The sequence below is a fragment of the Mytilus galloprovincialis genome, chromosome 8, assembly GCF_965363235.1.
Source record: "Mytilus galloprovincialis chromosome 8, xbMytGall1.hap1.1, whole genome shotgun sequence".
NCBI classification, from domain to species: Eukaryota; Metazoa; Mollusca; class Bivalvia; order Mytilida; family Mytilidae; genus Mytilus; species Mytilus galloprovincialis.
In genome coordinates, this window is record NC_134845.1 from 38,024,779 (window position 1) to 38,044,622 (window position 19,844).

Here is a 19,844-nt window from a genome sequence, read left to right on the forward strand (position 1 = left end):
TTCTGAATCAATGTTATGATATTGGAACATTGCTAAGGTACTTTTGTCTTAATTCGGAGTTATAACGATAACATGTTTGATTAAAATGCTTAAGGGGGCTTAGTTTTGGTAAAAATAGAAGATATAAAAACAACAGCAAAGATACACTTCGAATGGTGGTGAAAAACTCAACATATATACCAGGCTTAAAAGTATGAACGCGAGTCGATTTTTACGTCTTCAAAATATTCATCAGTGACTCCCTAATCAAAACAATTAAAAAGGTCATATCAATACGAAGTTAGAGTGTATTGAGGACCAAAGTTTTGAAATATAAAATTAGGCTAAATAGGAACATATACGTTGTGTGTAAACTAGTTTGTACATAGAAAACAGAACAAATTACACAGAAATTGAATTCATCAATAAATAACTTTCGATTTGTAATTCAAGCGAATCGTAAATATATATTTAGGAAGCAAATGGCGGAAATATTACAAAACACAATATAAGTCAAGCAGCCAACCAGTACTTAAATAATATAAATATAGTCACATGGGGATATTAGACTTGGTCTGGTGATAATGTGAAGATTGAACCAGTAGACAAATAAAATGTACAACAAACATGAACATATAGTTGAGATTTTGAAGTTAAAATATTGATCAGTATTTACAAGCTGTCACCTTGATAAAAAATATTACGTATATGACGTCAATGAAAAATCGGTTCCTACTATATATGACTAATTAAGATAAGCATATGTACGGGAAAAGCACGAATTTAAAAGTAGTACCATCGTGATTAGATATCAACCTAGTGACATCTTTCTTTGTTTAACTTGATATATTACAACTTTTATTCTTTCTTAAGGAATTTCAATTGAGCTCATACAATCACAAGGAGTATTATCTCCGTCCTTCAATTTTTAACTTTTTTTTCATCAAACTTATGAAAAACATTTTAAATATACTGCTTTTCAAATATCTGTCTCGTGTATTTTGTTTTTTTTTATGAAAGTCAACTATAACATACATGCTCAGGAGGAGAACAGGTAAATCAAAAAGGCAATAGGTAGACTCTGCAAAGTTTTACATTGGTGATGTCTGTTTCCTCCGGTCGTAATGGAGTTTCTAAGAAGTTCTCAGTAAATAGGGAAATACTAACCATGTAGGAGTTAATTTCAAATGTCATCATTTTTTGAAGAAAAAAATATATTGTATAACATGCACATAATTTTTTTAACGTTAAATTTTTATTTTAATATCGCATTATTTCACATTGTTATGTAATTTCAAAAATGAATTTAACAGTTTTATGAATAACGATGTTAAAAACACGTTCTTTTATCTCAAATGACTGCATAGTTTATACTATGATGCTCAATATATGAGCTTATATCCTCGTTGGAGAAGGTTTTATTCTGATAATTCTTTGAATTAGGATTTGAAATTTATTAAAAATTTGCATTTTAGTATTGTCCTGCATGTAATAGTTTTGATTTGTTTTTTGCTTTAAAGAGATGCAATCAAATTTAAAGATTTAAAAAAAAAACATGAACATGCATTATAAACAGATGAAATTAAACTTACAACTTGTTCTTCGTTGGCTTTGCAAGTTTTATTCCTCTTAAGGGATAGAATTCGAAAAAGTAAAAATCAAACTCTCTGTAAATGGTTTCTTACGGATTTAGCAAATATACTATTGTTCTATTAATATTACCTTGTGTCACCTGTATAACGTTGTTACTCCGTAAGGTAAAACTCATGCAAACGTAGACAATTCTGTAAAATAGTAAAATTGAATATTTATAACTAATAGCAACTTCAATAATTTAAATACATTTTTTTGTGGCATTATTTGGTGCTTATATTTCATTTTATTGCATCAATTTTTAATTATTTCAAGTCAACCCCATGGCAGTTTCTTTTAAATGTATTGTACTTTGCAATCGTTGAAGACAAAAAGAGGAACACTGGTACAGAGAACGGATATATTCATCGTTGTGTGGTCCTCGTGTACAGAAATTACAGCTTCTACTAAATGTTAATTGTATTATCATAAACAATTGTCACAGTTGTAGTGAAGCATTTTGCAGCTTGTTCTCTAAGCTGACAAAATGACGAATCGGACATCCAGTCTTTGTATGGCTCTCATAAATATAATACATATATTCAGTATTGTTTCTAGATCAATGGATGGGATACATACTATATTTTAGAACATTAATGAAGATTTTATATCTTTATTTTGCTTTTGGTATCAAATAAAATTGAGAAAGAAAATGGGGAATGTGTCAAAGAGACAACAACCCGACCATAGAGCAGACAACAGCAGAAGGTCACCAACAGGTCTTCAATGCAACGAGAAATTCTCGCACCCGGAGGCGTCCTTGTATTGTTTACATTATAATAAATGACTTATCATGTGCAGAATTAAATGCAGATAACAGAAACCAAAGTTACAGTCTTTCAAGTAACTGCAAATGTGCTCTATTTTAGCCTAGTTATACCAAGATAGTAAGTTTATTTTTAAATTCAAAGTGTATTTATTCAGGAAGCCCTTAAAAATTGACATGTCATGAAGTTATTCTTTAGGTTTGTGTTTAACTCTTGAAATATCTCCTTTATGATTTTTAAACATCATTGTTCTTCAACTTTCAGTTGACAAGTACATTAGAAATAGTTCTCGTGATTGATCAGTATATTGCAGAGTATTTTTTTGTGGAAACCGTGATTTCCCAAAAGATTCAGTTGAAGAAAATTTTGGCAGTTAATTAGAATTCAAAATCTGTTTGGAAAAGTGACATTAGATAGTAAGTCAGGTCTTAAAAATATTCGCTTCATTAAAAAAAAACTATTTAGCTTATGTGAGCAGGTACTCAATATCTTAACAAATTGAATTTTACAATTTAGGCTTATTTCATTTCCTGAAATGGTTAAGAAAACTCTTGATCCATCATTTTCAATCCTATATAATTAAATATACTGTTACAGGAATAATTAAGAGTATGTGATGGATGAATGGGTGATCCCGGTTCAATTAGTTCGTGCTAAATTACATCAATAAAATTAATTTCCTGGGGTATTCATTTCAGAATTATTCTTTAATATGTTGTCCAAGTATCTTGAAATTATGATTCGCTTTTATCCACAGGATACCAGAAATATTACCAGTACAAATCACAAAAATGCATTTACATGAGTAGTAAAATGTTGCCGTGGAAAACTGATTGAGTTCGGAATGTGTCAAGAGATTTGTTCTCTTATTCCCATGAAAGGCTGGTGCGTTCAGAAAGAATTTCTATTACGACGTACACAAAAGAAGAAAATGCAACTTTAGAATGCCTCGTATCTAAATGGTATTAAAGTAATAGGTATTTCAGTAATATAAAGTAAAGTTGATAAATGAATCACTGACACATAAGAGTATTATATTTACTTTTCTGAAAAGAAGATTGATTTTAAAGTAAAATCAGTTTAATACTAAATTCAATTGTAATTTACTTATTATAATTAACTAACAAATACCATATATATCAGTATTACAACCTCAATAACATGATTAAAAGTTTACATAATGTTTATAACAGAATTACAATTTTACATAACGTTGTGAAAGAAAAATAACTTGATAGAATATTGAACATATATCTCAACTGATTCAATATTCCTTAGCTTATCTTCTGTTTCCGGACTACATTTTTAGAGTGCCCCATGCAAGAAAACTGTTGAATCAAAGATTTATGGAAGACGTTTCTTCGAGTTTATTACCAGAGATCACCTCATTTTTTTTTTATTATTATTTTCTATGTTATGTTCTGTGAACTGTTGTTCGTCTGTACGTCTTTTTCTTTTTTAACCATGACGTTGTCAGTTTATTTTCGAATTATGAGTTTGATTGTGCCTTTGGGATCCTTTGCTTCTCTTTTCAAATTCTATATGGTCGCAATTTTGACTTGGTTGTTGGCTGTAATGGATTGTATGTGTCCCATATTAACACAGACATGTTTTATTTTATTTAGTCTTTGATAAAACCTGACTTAAACCTCGTTTTCCTCTCCTTCAATTGCCCTTCCTATATAATTCGCTAATAATTTTTGTCATTTTATATAGTGGATAGAACCACCAACTGCCTATCTCTCTAATGCACTTGTTAGTTTCTTTAGTTAACCCGTGATACCGGGGTCTTGATGCTCCATTCGTCACAAAAGGGCAATTATAATGACCAAGTGATCAGTCTATGTTGCGAACAGTACGCAATTATAAGACATTGGACTTTTATTTGACATTGTTTATATAATATTACATTGTTATTTTAATTATAGTAAATGAATCATGCTAGAATATTCTAGATGGATAGTGAAAGTAATTGTGTTTATTAAAGAAAGGGTTGGCAAATTCCGGAATATACCCTGTTACTAAAAATAGATTATTTATCATTTCTCTAGTTAATTATAGTTTGTTCTAGATTTAGAATGTTCTTATGCTTTTAGTATATAAGTTAAGGGTTTTTATGAATAATTACCATTGTTAAAATAGTAGTAACAAAAGTAAAGAAGTACATTATCAGCTGAACTAGAAAAAAAGACGGATTATTCCAATGTGGTATTTATATTAACTGTACATTACTGTAAATAACTGTTAGTTATTGGATTAAAGATATTAAAGGATTCTGTGTTAGTCTGATTTCGCCACAGTCTATCATTTCTGAGAATGTGAGTTTGAACTATGCTCATGGCGTATATTTTCATATTCACAGTTGGGAAACATTTTAAAATGAGCATTTATTTTTATATATTGAGAAAAAAAATCGTTTCAATCCTGGTATCTATGATGAGTGTATTGAATATATGGAACGTTAAATATTTGTTTTAATAAATAGAATGTTTACAAGTTATATAGTTGTTTGTAAAGTTTAAATTGTCGGTGTATTGTGTTTTGTTTTGTTTTTTTAGTTTCATCGGTTTGTTTTGTGTAGACTTTTGCTGAAAATCTACCGATGACACAATTCGTTCTATTTAAATAATTATCTGCATTCTTAATAGTAAAAGTTAATTAAAATTAAATACAATAATTGCAAATGAAAATGTTGTAAATAATAGAAACATTTACCCTCCGTCGTCAAACTGTGCTATTCTGAATTTATTATTTTCTGGCGATATACATTTCCTTTCATGGTGTTTTTTAGTCATGGAACACTCTTCTTTTTGGTCTGATTTAGAAAATGGTGTGAATCTCCGACTTTTACGTGCACAATTAATTTCGTCTTTTTTATAAACAACACGCATATCAGATCCATTGACATATATCTCATGTTGTTCCTTCATCCTAGGATTGTCTCTTATGTTAATCCACCAGGATCTAGTTATCCAAGGTCGTAGCTCACCGTCTATTCTTCCATTTTGTAGAAACTCGGGGAAATGACAAACGTCCAATTTGACACATCCTGAAAATGATTATAAAAACATGTATCACGAATCACAAAAATATCTTTTAAATTAATTTTTAATGATATTCTAAAAACGGTGCAAAATCCATTTATTCAAAAGGGTATCTACGAATGGAAACATTAACAAGAACCAAACCAGGTGTCATCAATAGATCCTACAAATTTTGATGCGTAAATAAAGTCAACAGTAGTATACCGCTTTTCAAAACTCATAAATCCATGGACAAAAAACAAAATCGGGGTAAAAAACTAAAACCTGGGGGAAACGCATTAAATATAAGATAACAACGACATAACATTAAAATGTAACACACACAGAGAGAGAGAGAGAGAGAGAGAGAGAGAGAGAGAGAGAGAGAGAGAAACAGACTAAGCATTAGACAAAATCCTATGAGAATAACAAATATAACACCAAAACCAAATACATGAATTTGGGATAGATAAGTACCGTGACACGTCTTATAGTAATGTTAATTCACACTCAAAAAAAGAGAAAACAAACGACACAACGGAATCACAACGTTAAAATGTAACACACACAGACACGAACTATAATATAACAATGGCCATATTCCTACAGGACATTTTTAAAGGAAAAAATGGTGGGTTGAACCTGGTTTTGTGGCATGCCAAACCTCCCTCTTTTATGGCAATATGAAATATAACACTAAAATGACAACACAACATTACAGGACTACAATATGAATAAATAGGAGAACACAATCGACAAAGAAACACACGAATAATAGCTAACAAAAGGCAACAGGTTTAAAATGTTTAATACGCCAAAAGTGCATTGTGTCCACACAATACTTACTAGTGACGCCCAGATACAAGATTGAAAGCCGAAACAAGTACAAAATTGAACAGCATCGAGGACCAAAAGTTCAAAAAGTTGTGCCAAAAACGGCCAGGTTTTCTGTTAGGTACCAGAACATCCCTATTATTTAGAATAATTTATACTTTTGTAAACAGTAAATTTTATAATATGACTATACAAAAAGATGTACATGATAAAACTGAAGTATTAGCTAATTACAGGAAACAACCGAAATACATTACATAACCCGACAAAATGCAACACATCCGAATAAGTTTAAACCTCAACGCCAAGGGACGTCATATTAGAAATCGTTAAAAATGACAAAAAAATGACGTCACATTTGAATTTGAAAAACAGATCCTCAAAAAATGAAAAATGAGGTCACATTTGAATGAATAAGATAGAATTAGGATTGATTTAATTAGTTATCAAAAGTACCAGGATTATAATTTTATACGCCAGACGCGCGTTTCGTCTACATAAGACTCATCAGTGACGCTCAGATCAAAATAGTTGAAAAGCCAAACAAATACAAAGTTGAAGAGCATTTAAGATTATATTTGAACTAAATACTGATATTACATTTAATAACAATGAACATTTCAATACTTATTAATAGCAAACTAAGGTAGCAATTAACTATATTATTTAGCTATGTCCGGTTTGTTTTGAAGCTAACTTCAAACGTAAAACATCGTACAGATTACGTTGAACAAAATCAAATCTAATAAATGAAGGCGGTGATTAATTTTCTTTACCATAACACATGAATATAATAGAAAAGACGTCTACACATTTGACAAAATCCGATGAGAATTACGAATATAACATTAAACATTTAAACTAAATACATGAATTTGGGATAGATAAGTACCGTAACACGTCTTATAGTAATGCGAATTCACACTCAGCAGAACAGTCACAATCGGGAATAAGTCACGTTTGGTAATTAAAAGATTAGACGACGTAATGACAAAACACAATCTACCATGTAGTAAAAAAGTCCTTAGCTAGTTTGGTCAAAGACACATCGTATGGATCCACCAATTGGTGATGGTGTCCATAAAATTTACGGAGTGTCAATTTTAATCTGTCCTCATCATAACTTTGTTAAAGCAGTTTTTGCGTAAGGAGCACACTCCTGTATATGAAGTCCGTAAAGTGTGAACAAGCACGAGAATAACGTATCAATTGTGATATGTAAACACCATACGAAGGGGCAGAGGGTATGTTACTGCTGAGAAATGGGAAATTGATAATTGGAAAGTTGAAATCGTCCCGTTTATCATAGATTTTCGTGTGAAGTCGTCCATCTGCGTCAATATTGAGGAAAAGATCAAGGTATGAAGCAGTCCTTCTAGTATCAGAAGTATCCTTAATTTCAAGTTCACTGGGATATATGAGATGTAAGTATTGGCTGAAAGGTAAATATACTTTGAAGTGCTATTTAACTTAGATTTGTTCAACTATCTTTTTTCAAATCTGTAAAATCCGTGAATAAATATTCATCTTAAGAAAACGGATTCATGATTTATCAGATACAGATTGTTGAATTTTAAAAATTTGTTGAAAGTTTAGAAACTATTTTCATTGAACATGAACTTTAAAATAGCCATGGTTTAGTTTTAATAATCTATAATGAATTTGAAGCACAGTTTGCATTTGTTGAGACTTTGGGAAAGACATATAAACAATTCTATAAATGTGGCAAAGATGTGACAAAGATGCTAACAATACTCATATTTATCATTGACTATCATAAACAAATTTCTTTACTCTTTCAGAACAATTTGTATGACTCCGATTGAGTTGGAGATCGTATTGGATTTAACGTTTAACTTTGTGTTATGTTCTGTTAGTTCAGTATTTTATTGTTTATAACCTGTATCAACGGATGAGACACAAATGTAATAACTTAGTCTTCTGCAGCTTACATAACATAATTATCCACATGACTTTGTTATATTCTCTCTCCCAGCTTGCTATCATTTTTGCGTTATGTATACTATTTTTCAGTATTTGTTTTTGTTTTAACATTGACGCTTCGAAACTCCTCTATCCTGTTACATTATTCAGTGTTCATTCGTATGGAATGCTTAAAAAAGTAATTAACAAATACGATTTTTCTTTTCCAGACATCATAAGAGAAAGACGAAATTGATTTTGAAACCCGATTCATGTTCACCTATTGAAAACTGTGAGTTTTGAGAATAGAGAACCGTAGAATAACATCAACTTTGATAAATGTCCTGCGTGATTATATTTCTATTTTCTTAACTGTGAATCTGCACTAAAAATACCAATATAAAACTCCTTCGGTGGTTTCTACAAAATTTGGTTACAACAAGTCTAATAAGTTAGAAGGAGTTTTCATCTAACCATTGCGTGACTAATTCTGATTATCTATCGAACAGTATGCGTGTAGAGTTATAATCGTAAGATTTTTGTTAGACTAAAAGATATTGAAATATAAATATTTCTCTTCTTTTTGGTTTAACTTATGTTTTTCTTATATAATCGTTCTCTAAAGGCTACAAAGCTAGACAAAAAGACGTCCGGAACAATTTGTATTTTAACATATTCTATAATTTGTAAAGTATCGTAGATGAAATGAGTTGGTTTAGTCTTATTTGATTAGTTCTAATATGATCAGGCTAATTTAATTGTGCTCCACCGTCGTTGACGTTTCTAATACAATTTGTAGACAGTTTCTGTCTTAGAACGAGCAATTGGACTGAAACGCGCTTAATGGGCGAGCAGCATTGTTTATAATTGATGTTGACGCTTATACAAAGTGAATTAGACCAAATGTGATTTATTGCTAACTTATGGTATCTTTTTTCTAAGAAGATATTATACTATCAATATAATTTATAGGCTCAAAGAATGAAGTTTTATTCTAAAGGCTTTGTAAACAAAATATGACATTAAATTTCAGTCAATCAAAGTAAAGGGAACTAATTAGATTTTCTTCATGTTAAGCATTGCTGTAAATCTTATCTTGTATAACATTTCCTTGATTTTGAAGACAGTCTATAGGAATATAGATCTGGTTGTAGTTGGTTACCCTAGAGGAAATGTAGTGAAAGTGCCCTCTTGATAATCATAAAAGCGTTTGTTCTATATCTTTTTCGATTACAATAGTCTGTGTATGTTGTTTGAAGTTTCTTTTATGTACTGGTTATTTTTTTTGAAAGGGGTTTTGATATGGCATCGTCAGTTCGTTTTCAATCTATGAATTTGGTTATCCCTTGTATATCTTTCATCTCTCTTTTTCTTTTAATAGATGAGGTCGATCAAAAGCACTATTAGTTTACCCTATGTATGGACAACTATGAAAAGATACAGAATCGGTCAGAAGTACATATGTCCCCGATTTCCGCCGAGAATCACATCACATGGTTTTTTTTGTGCGTGCTATAAGCTATTCCGTGGCAATACTACAAATATAAAATAAGGTGTGGGTTGATTGCCAATCAGACAACTATCCAACAGAGAACAAATGTGCAGATGTCGGCAACTACAGAACACACGTACAGTCTTCAAAAATATGCAAACCCCATCCCACTTAGTAAGCTATGTGATGTCCCGACGACGAAAGGTGAAAATTAAAATGAAAAAATAACGGCTTGATTTATGACAACAATAAACAAAAGCCAATTATGACAAATACTAAGCAACAACAACCACGGTATTACAGGCTGTATACATGCTTTCAAATACCAAATATATAGTTAAATGATAAATTGAAGGCAATAAAAAACCAATAAACAGACAAAAAACTGCCTTCTACCATCCATGGATGCTTCAAAAAGAATATGATATTAGTTATTGGTATAAGAGGTGCACTGCTATATATACCTTTCATTTCAGTTTTGTTTGTAATTTCACGTTCATAAAATATTCTTTCTAACTGTTTTAAGACCTAATAGATTGAATGTTAACAACACAAATATTATTGGCTAACGAAACGTTTGATCTCAAACTTACTTGACTAAGTTTACCCCAAAACAATTAACATTCACATAAAGATTATTTTCATATGATTCGTTTTGCCTTACTTAGAATTGTTTTTACTTTATTTTGTTATTTAATGTGTTGTTGTGAGTAGATAGATTCTAACGAGATTTGATGGCACCAATTTGCCAACGTTCTTGATAAGAATTACTTTGAAATATTTAACTAAGGTTAGCTGGTTAAAAAAGTGTACAAATAATACAAGATGATAAATGGCCCAAGATGGCAAAAGAATATTTTCTTCAAAAAGCAAAAATCATAGTTCATATCTGATTTCTCTCTAGGGATTGGAAGTCTGGTCTTAAATGAAATTGCATCGGATAATAACAAAACGAATTATTGTTTAAATACAAATTAACCATGAATCGCGTGTCAATAAATAAGTGCAATTGACTTCAATTTGCCACCAATAGTACAAATAAAAATCAGTTTAAATAAATTCCACAGAGGTTAAAAATAGCACATTTTCTGCTTAATTTGTAAATAGTTTTATACATCCGAGCACCATCCATCAAATTAGGTTACTTTAACATCTATATATTTCGAAGCAGAAGCCATTAGGGGTTAGAGGTTACAGCAATTTAAATTGTCTTCAGGGAACTATTAGAAACAGCTTAAAGCAATAAAGATTGTAATTATATTATCTAAAATGTAATCATGGTAATTGTTTTATGATTAATGGTAGATGTTCATGAACAAATAGAGTTTATATGACTTGTTTATCTGAATAAAATACAAGGTTTGAAATTACCAATAATAAGTACATTTTTAGAAATAAAAAAAAATCTAACACATAAAACATAATTGATTATCTGTTAGTTTGGTGACGTCGGGTCGGAAATGTTTCACAATATAATGAATGTTGGGGCCAAAATCTTAACATTTTATGTATCACCGATTTCAAACCGATCTACGAAAAAAAGAGATAATCAAAAAAGAGATAGACGAAAGATACCAAAGGGATTCAAAATAAACACTGAGCATCACACACGTCATTAAAAGCTGTTGGTGATCCCATGTGCTCTGGTAAAGTTATTTGTTCTTGCTTCACGGATTGGTTTAACGTCTTCGAAAGTTGGCGCAATGCTTGAAATTAACGTTTGTAAAAATGAAACTCAAATAGATTAGATAACTTATCAGTATTACTTCCGCCTAAGTCACTATAGATGCTCAGCCTTAATAGACATAGATTTATCATCGTCAAGATTTATTTTCGAGATTTTTTTGTTGCCTTGAAGTATTAATATAAGGGAAGGTCCAATTGTTGCATGTTTGTGTTATATGTTTTACTTGCGAAAGTTGCGACAGTAAATCGCACGCAAAAATAAGTTGGTTAACAGTATTTGAAGGAACACTATCTATGTATGGTAAGGAGAATATAGGCTGCTGCTATATTTTGTTCAACCTGGATGTGAAGACACTATAACAACTTATCATATGAAAAAAAAGTTAGTGTTAAAAGGAGCACAGTCGGATCCCATACAAATTTCAATGATCTTTTACTGAAACAATTACTTTCGTATGAGAGAGCTTTAACAAACTTTAAAGGTATCGTCTGATTGACATCATGTAATTCTAAACTTATCATTCTATTGGTGGAGATTTATTTAATACACAGATTCACAAGCCCAGTAGTCAGCACTTTTTGTGCTGACATGAACTATCATTGATATGGTTATATTTATAAATCAACTGTTTACAAACTTTTGATTTTTTTTTAAATACTAAGGCTTTTCTACCTCAGGCATAGATTACCTTAGCTGTATTTGGCAAAACATTTAGGAATTTTGGTCCTCAATGCTCTTCAACTTCGTACTTTATTTGGCCTTTTTAACTTTTTTTGATTCGACTGTCACTGATGAGTCTTTTGAAGACGAAACGCGCGTCTGGCGTATATACAAAATTCAGTCCTGGTATCTATGATGAGTTTATATATAAGAAACATCGCCTGCATTTTAAGTTATGAAAATTTATATGCAAGTTTCACTGGTTTTGAACACAATGCATAGTAATTAAAAACAATGTCGCAATTAACTTGTAAATGACATTGAATCCGTAAAAGAATCATTGTAATAACTTGTCCACCTGTAGAAAAAGAAACTGATTTTTTTTAGATTTCATTTATTATAGTAATATTCAAATATAGTGACATATAAACTTAAAAACCAAAACATTCTAGTGTATTTCCTTTAGTTGCAGAACCAGAGAATAAAAGACTTGCACTGAGAAATATCGTACAAAGAACAGAATTAATTCTACTTTTGTAAACTAGATCCTGATATAAAAATTGCTGGATAAAGTTGAGTACAAATGTCAAGTACAATCTTTATGACAACAACTTGATACAGTTGTCTAATATGGTTAACCAGGAGTACATAGTACGGCGGCTTTGTGAAAAATTGAGCACATCCTGCTACAAGCATGAAATTTGGCATTGACCTTCCTCAATTATTTCTCCTTTATTTCAGATAGAGAGGCTTTTGAAAAAAATGTCTCACTTCCGGTAAAATCCAAATAGCGGACATCGTACTTAAATTAGCCCAATATCGAAGGCTAGTATGTGAAAAGTTGTTATTAACATGCTAATATCCTAATATTTGGTACAAACCTTTGTTATGTACTAGTTTTGGATATAAGATATAGATTAGATGTCTTCAAAATTCCTACTTACGGTAAAATACAACATGGTGGACATTGTACTAAAATAAGCTTATTTTTAGGGAGGGTAATTGAAATGTGTTTTAAAGTATTGCTACTATCATTATATAGTGCAGGAACCTTTCTTTGGTGCTTCTCATGGATACAGTGTATAAGACATATGTCTTTAAAACCCTTACTTCCGGTGATATCCATTATGGCGGACATCGAAATATTGATAATTTTTCATTTTAATATTAAACATTTTTCAAAATATACTTGCTGACAAAGACTAAACCGAGTCGTGAGAATAGCCTCAATAAGTATGTCCGCTTCCAAAAACACATTTGTTGTTGCTTCGTTAACCCCATATGATAAGTTTGTTCGATCTTACAACAAAATCACCTATCGTTCTATCAATGACATTGTCAAATCCATAGCTTGTGATGTTGGCTGATCAAGCATCATTCTAAATTATAGAGTCACATCTTTAAACACCATCCATGTCACCAACGCAGTTCCTTTTCCAGCAAACGTGTAATCTCTCAATGCCTAGTGTATTTGAAAGGTCATGGATAGATATATATCAGAAGCTTTTCCCACTTCCAAATGCAAGCCAAAATTTGTCTGCCCCTATGTCACTGAAAAGCGAAACAGCAATAACAGCAACATCAGTGTCGACTGTTCGAGTCATGACTCAGTTAAGTCAAGTTTCACTGCACCAAACACGTGCATCTTGATTCAAGTGTCAGCCTCTTCACGTGAACATGGTGCTAAACTTGAAACATCATCATGAGGTGGATAACACAGAACATCCTGAGCAATTGTTGCTACATCTACCTTTTCCTCAAAATCTATTGAGCAAGCTGTTGCGAATGAAAACGTAAAAGTTCTTTCTTATTGTCGTCATCTTGTTTTGATTCTAAAAGTAGCTCTTGCTTCTTATAACAAATGCTCAGTATATTCTATCTTATCTACCTCGAGATGTATTTCAAGTTTATCACCATGTCCACATTAACAGGCTGACAAAAGAATCATGGTGCATGTGTCTGATGCAATGAAACACGAACTTGCACGAGTCAGAATTCGAATAGTCGTTACTGATGATGCTGTCATTACTGTTTCGCTATTCCGTGACAGTGGTAGACGAACTATGGATTGTGTTTGGGAGGGCCAATAGCTTTGGATAAATATATATGAATGACCTTTCAAATAAACCTGGCAATGAGTGAATACACACAGTTATTGTGATGCATGTCTTATGATGCAGTTGTGATATGGTTCTCTGATTGCTCGAAAAGGAAAAAGATACTGCGTGGGAGAAATTGATGGCATTTGAGGATGTAACTTTAACAAAAAAAATGATGATTGATCAGCCTAAATCACCGAGGTTTAACTGTAAGATCACACAAACTTATCAGATGGGGTTAATATGGTTAACGAATCAAGAAAAAAACTATTTGCGCAAATTGAGGTATTCCTTCAACTTGGTCTAGTCTTTTCCAGATGTAAAACGTGCAATGTACTAAGGCAGGTGTTTTGGGGGACGAGCTTGGAATTAACTCTAATGCTACCCATTTCAGGCGCTAATGAATGGCGAAGGGACAAAGAGGATCACTTTTAAATAACTCTTTCTATGGCCTCATCATTTCAGAAGCTTGTACATTGTGGATGTACTGCGGACTGCGGTTCAATGCCAAAAAATGCTACACCCTAAGAATCCGAAACATATCCATACAATCTACGGTTTAAACATGTTAAATGGACACATAAGTCAAGCATTAGCCGTACCTAGGCCTACAAATTTCGGAAGACCTTAAATGGACCACCCACCTATTAAACGTGGCAAAGTAAGCAAATTCAACACTAGGCTTTCAAAGAAGAAACTTGAAAAACTGCCCACAAGATTGCAAAAAAATCTCGCTCGTTGATCAACGATGGAATATGGAGCCTTAGTATGGGATCCTTACACGGTAACAAACATAAATAAGCTAGAAAGAATGCAACGTCACGCGGCAAGATTTATCACCATAGATTACAAGTCAAGAGAAGACGGGTGTACGTGTGTCTCCAATATGCTTGCCCAACTGTAACTTCAAGACTTCCAGACAATTGCAAGACGAACAAGCTAGAAGTTGATATTTATGTACAAAGTGGTTTATTCCCGCTATTGAACAAGACGAATTTCGCAAAGAAGTACGTCCTAAGAGAAACAAAACTTCCAAGAAGTTCGAAGAATACCACGCAACAAATATTGTGGAAAAGCAAGTAAAGAATCACTCTAAGTGTTTTGACATTCCACTAAGCAAAACACCACAATACTCAAACTCGCTAGACGACACTGTAGTGCGCGAATCAAGTATAGAGAGCGTCAAATCTGCTCTAACGCCTCGTCAATAAATCGGTGGCGCTCTCTGAAACCTTTATATTAAAGCCAGAATAGGTATCGACAACGTATTCATACAGATACAGATACATAGGATGTCGCGGTCGTTGTTAATGTGGAAAACCGTGTCTCCCGTGCACTGCTTTGTTTGCATGTGGTGGTAACTGTGAATAAACATGTATTTTTAGCCAAATAGTAGTACTTTGAAAAATGTTTTAGTACTTCAGTACAAATCTATCTAAAACTCTTAATCAAAGATATGGACTCATTTTTGAAATTTACACCTTATTGGGGTTTTTTTTACCGGAAGTGTTATTTATAAATTTACAACAGAAGAAAATTAGTGGTTTTGAGGATGACTAGAAGCCAATAGTGTAATGACAAGCAAAAAAAAAACCAAACAACAAAAAACATTTTCTTTACATTTTGAAAAATGATGAATATTAAAATAGAAAATTTATATTTCTATGTCCGCCATTTTGGATATACCGGAAGTAAGGACTGTAAAGAGATATGTCTTATACATTGTATCCATGAGAAGCACAAAAGAAAGGTTCCTGCACAATTTAATGATAGTAGCAATACAATAAAACACATTTCAATTACCCTCCCTAAAAATAAGCTTATTCTGGTACTATATCCGCCATGATGGATTTTACCGGAAGTAGGGTTTTTGAAGACTTCTGATCAATATCATATATCCAATGGTAGTATATAACAAAGGTTGGTACCAAATATTATGTTAGTAGCATGATAATACACCTTTCACATACTAGCCTCCGATATTGGGCTGATTTATGTATGATGTCCGCCATTTTTTTTCAAATGCCTACCTTTCTGAAATAAAAGAGTAATAATTAAGGAAGGTCTATGCCAAATTTCATGCTTGTAACAGGATGTGCACAATTCGTCCGAAATATGCTTGTAGACGCCGGACTAATAGGCTAGCTACGCAATTTATTTAATTTATCTACAAAAAAAACGGGAGTCATTTCATATAAGATTAATATTAATGCTATTACGTTTAATTGGAGGTAAGGAGATGATACACTGGGACTATATAGTTGTCATGTGTAAACTTATCCATCCCTTTAATAAATTTAAAAAAAAAACATAACTGACGACGTTTCGTCCCCGAGGATATCACCAGTCTAGTACTCAGCACTTCGGTGTTGACATGAATATCAATTATATGGTCATTTTTATAAATTTTCTGTTTACCAAACTTTGAATTTTTCGAAAAACTAAGGATTTTTTTATCCCAGAAATAGATAACCTTAGCCGTATTTGGCACAACTTTTGGGAATTTTGAATCCTCAATGCTCTTTAACTTTGAACTTGTTTGACTTTATAATTATTTTGATATGAGCGTCACTGGTGAGTCTTATGTAGACGAAATGCGCGTCTGGCGTACTAAATTATAATCCTGGTACCTTTGATAACTTTTTTGATTCCCACAAGAAAAATAAAAGTAGTTACTGTAAAGTTTAAAAAAAATTGATACCAGTTCCTGGTCAAAATATTATCATCTGGATCTTGAGTCTTGCAATATTGACAATTGTAAATTGTAGCGACAGGTTTCCTGGAAATTCCAGAAGATGCATGGTGTTTCATTATAAGACAAATACTACAAATTCATAAATCAGGTTAATTCTCTTGTTAAAGATTATTGTTACTTTAAGTGTATTCTTTGAAATGACTGTCAGGGCGTTTAGAATAGCGCGTATTTAAATTATCGAACAATATGATTTCCAGTACAAACGTACTAAATTTTTAATTATATAAAAATTGGATGAATAATAAATTCATAAATAAAACAGGTGAAGTGAAAATTGTTTATATCATTCTATATTTAATATTTAATGCATAAACAAAACGGAAGCTTACTGAATTCAATGATTTCTACAAAAAAAAAAAAAAAAAAAAAAATATTCAAAAAAAAAAAAAAAATGCTTCATATGATCAAGCATCAAATTAAATATATAATAGATAAAAGCGAACATTGTCAAAAAAACATCAGAACCAAACGGAAAAACGCTGACAAAATTCAACTTTAAATGGAAACAGTCATCAAAGCTGAACATCAAAACTGAATATGTTTCATGGTCAAGAGTACTAGTCTTTTTCAAAACGTCAAATTTCTTTGGATGAATGACGAAGGACGGGAAAAACTAACAATATTTGAATTTTCGTTTGTGGCAGCATCAAAGAAATAAAATTTCAATTTACTGTTCAATCTATGTGGCCTTCCAAAGAAATTTGATTTTTTTTTTTATTAACGAGATTGGTTATTTAACTGCCATGATACATTTCTGTTGAAGAACGAGGTGTAGGGTATGCAAAATTAACTTCTTTACTGTCATTTATGAACGAATGGGGATGCCGACATTTTACATGTATTTTTCCCCTGTTTAAAATTTTAATGCTGTTTTTGATCTTATATTTTAGTCATTTAATCATTTTATAAACCTCTGTAGTCATTTAATCATTTTATAAACCTCTGAAGGTGACAAGCAAAAAAATATATATCCAAAACCGAACACATTTGAGTGAGTGGCTTTTTTCGTTTCCGTTTTTTTCTTTTCGATAGATTGATAATTTTGTTAGTGTGGTGTGTGTATGCGTGGAAAGGGGAGACAGGTTACAAAAACATAAAATGATTGAAACTATGATTAAATCAGGAGAGTAACGTAGGGCTGCACTTTTCACTTTTATCAATTCATGTAATATATATTGAAAAGATGCAATAGGAAGCAATATAAAAGAGGGGCGAAAGATACCAGAGGGACAGTCAAACTCATAGATCGAAAATAAACTGACAACGCCATGACTTATAAATAAAAAGACAAATAGACAATTAGTAGTACCACTAAGCAACACAAACCCCACCAAAAACTGCGATGAACTCAGGTTCTTCGGAATGGTATGCAGATTCTGCTCTACATGCGACACCCGTCGTGTTGCTCATGTTATAACAAACCCGATAAATAGTCTAATTTGGTAAGTCACATAAAATACGTTTAAAACGTAGGCTTCAGAACTTTAAATTATCTTAACACTCATGACATTTTACACTGTAATAGGAGAGCCAGACAAATATAACAAACAATATTGAACAAGATAGAAAGGGAAAATATAACAAAATCAGTGAATTTGTTATGTAAAAGTACATTTGACCTATCGGCAAAAAATATACAATTACAGACATTTCAAGTTTTTTAAGTGAAAATTTCCAAATTATTCAAGACATTTACATTACATAAAGACAGCTGAACTTTCATCTTATCATCTCTAGGGTTTACACTGTTGTAATTTGGTATAAACATGTGTCGTAATCTTGTTACTTCGTTATTATGACACATAAATAAATAATGAATTTGATTACCAATGCAATTATCAATACGTAAAGTACAAAATATTCTTTCTTTTGGAAATTTATATCATAGATAAAAGAAAGGTTAATAAAAAAAAAATTCATACATATACTTGTTAAAAAGACTCGATTTTAAATCTACAAATCTGGTTCAAAGAGCTTACTTTTAAGTACGTAAGGAATTTCAAAATATAAAATATACACGCACACGTTTACATAAGCCTTCTCATTCTCCTAACTGGACATGCAGATGTCTCGAAACAATAATGTAAACACATTTCATCTACAAAATAATAACATAAATGTAAGAAGAAGAAAAACATAAAATAACTCACCTATGATGCCACAGAAAACCAGAACTTTCCACAATGTAACAGTTGTCATCTTCTTAATGCTGTATTTTTTACAAGGCTGTTCACAATATATATATAAGTCCACATTTCTAAATTTTTACAATTGCATTCTGACTACTGTTAAAAGATCTTCATCGAATAAGACAAAATGTTACCGAAAAGGATTTCTTCAGAGATTTATTAATACTATGTTCCGTGCGCAGATAATCAACATAGTGAACGGACTACTCATGTAAAAAAATCCGAGTTATTACAACGTCAGAACGCACCTGACGTCCCCATTGATGCCTAGGTTAAATATTCTAATTAGAGCAGCGTGTGGTGATTTAGTAAATCTCTGCTCTTAAGTATCGATTGGTTTCTAAGAACCTTCTGTTCAAATATACCTGTAACAAAAAGACAATGATTATTATTTTTGATGATATTTCCCAGTCATTCTCCTATACTCTATTTCATAGATGATAATGTTTGAGTCTCTTTAGCAAACATACTTTTGTCTAAAAGTAAACATATTGAACGTTAAGAACCAACGCATGACGGCCTCAATTACGGAATGTGTATTGGTAAATTCTGCCTTAATAGATAAACACAATAGCAGTAAGAATTAAAAACACAATCCATTTTAAAAGTTTAATGTAAAAGTTTTTAATTCATCTGAAAATTACTTGAAAAGTCATCGACATTGATTTAATCTGTTTAATATAGAAATGATTTATAAAATGATGTTCTTATCGAGGCATATAAATGTTATTGATGCAAGCTTGAAATAGAATGCTGGTGCAAAAATCATTGTAAGCCTACTTAACTATTGAATATAGATACATT

The 19,844-nt window shown here is 31.7% G+C and overlaps 1 protein-coding gene across 1 annotated transcript in view; it reads right to left on the reverse strand.

The window, feature by feature from the left end:
• Positions 1 to 19,500, reverse strand: part of LOC143041861 (uncharacterized) — a 43,206-nt gene extending 23,706 nt beyond the window's left edge. The window contains exons 1-3 of the mRNA XM_076213978.1: positions 19,002 to 19,500; positions 5,094 to 5,427; positions 1,702 to 1,763 (exon numbers count right to left, since the gene is read on the reverse strand). Of these exons, the coding sequence (XP_076070093.1) occupies positions 1,702 to 1,763; positions 5,094 to 5,427; positions 19,002 to 19,050 (445 nt within the window). The 5' untranslated portion in view covers positions 19,051 to 19,500. The remainder of the gene's footprint in view (positions 1 to 1,701; positions 1,764 to 5,093; positions 5,428 to 19,001) is intronic.
• Between the last annotated feature and the right edge of the window lie 344 nt (positions 19,501 to 19,844).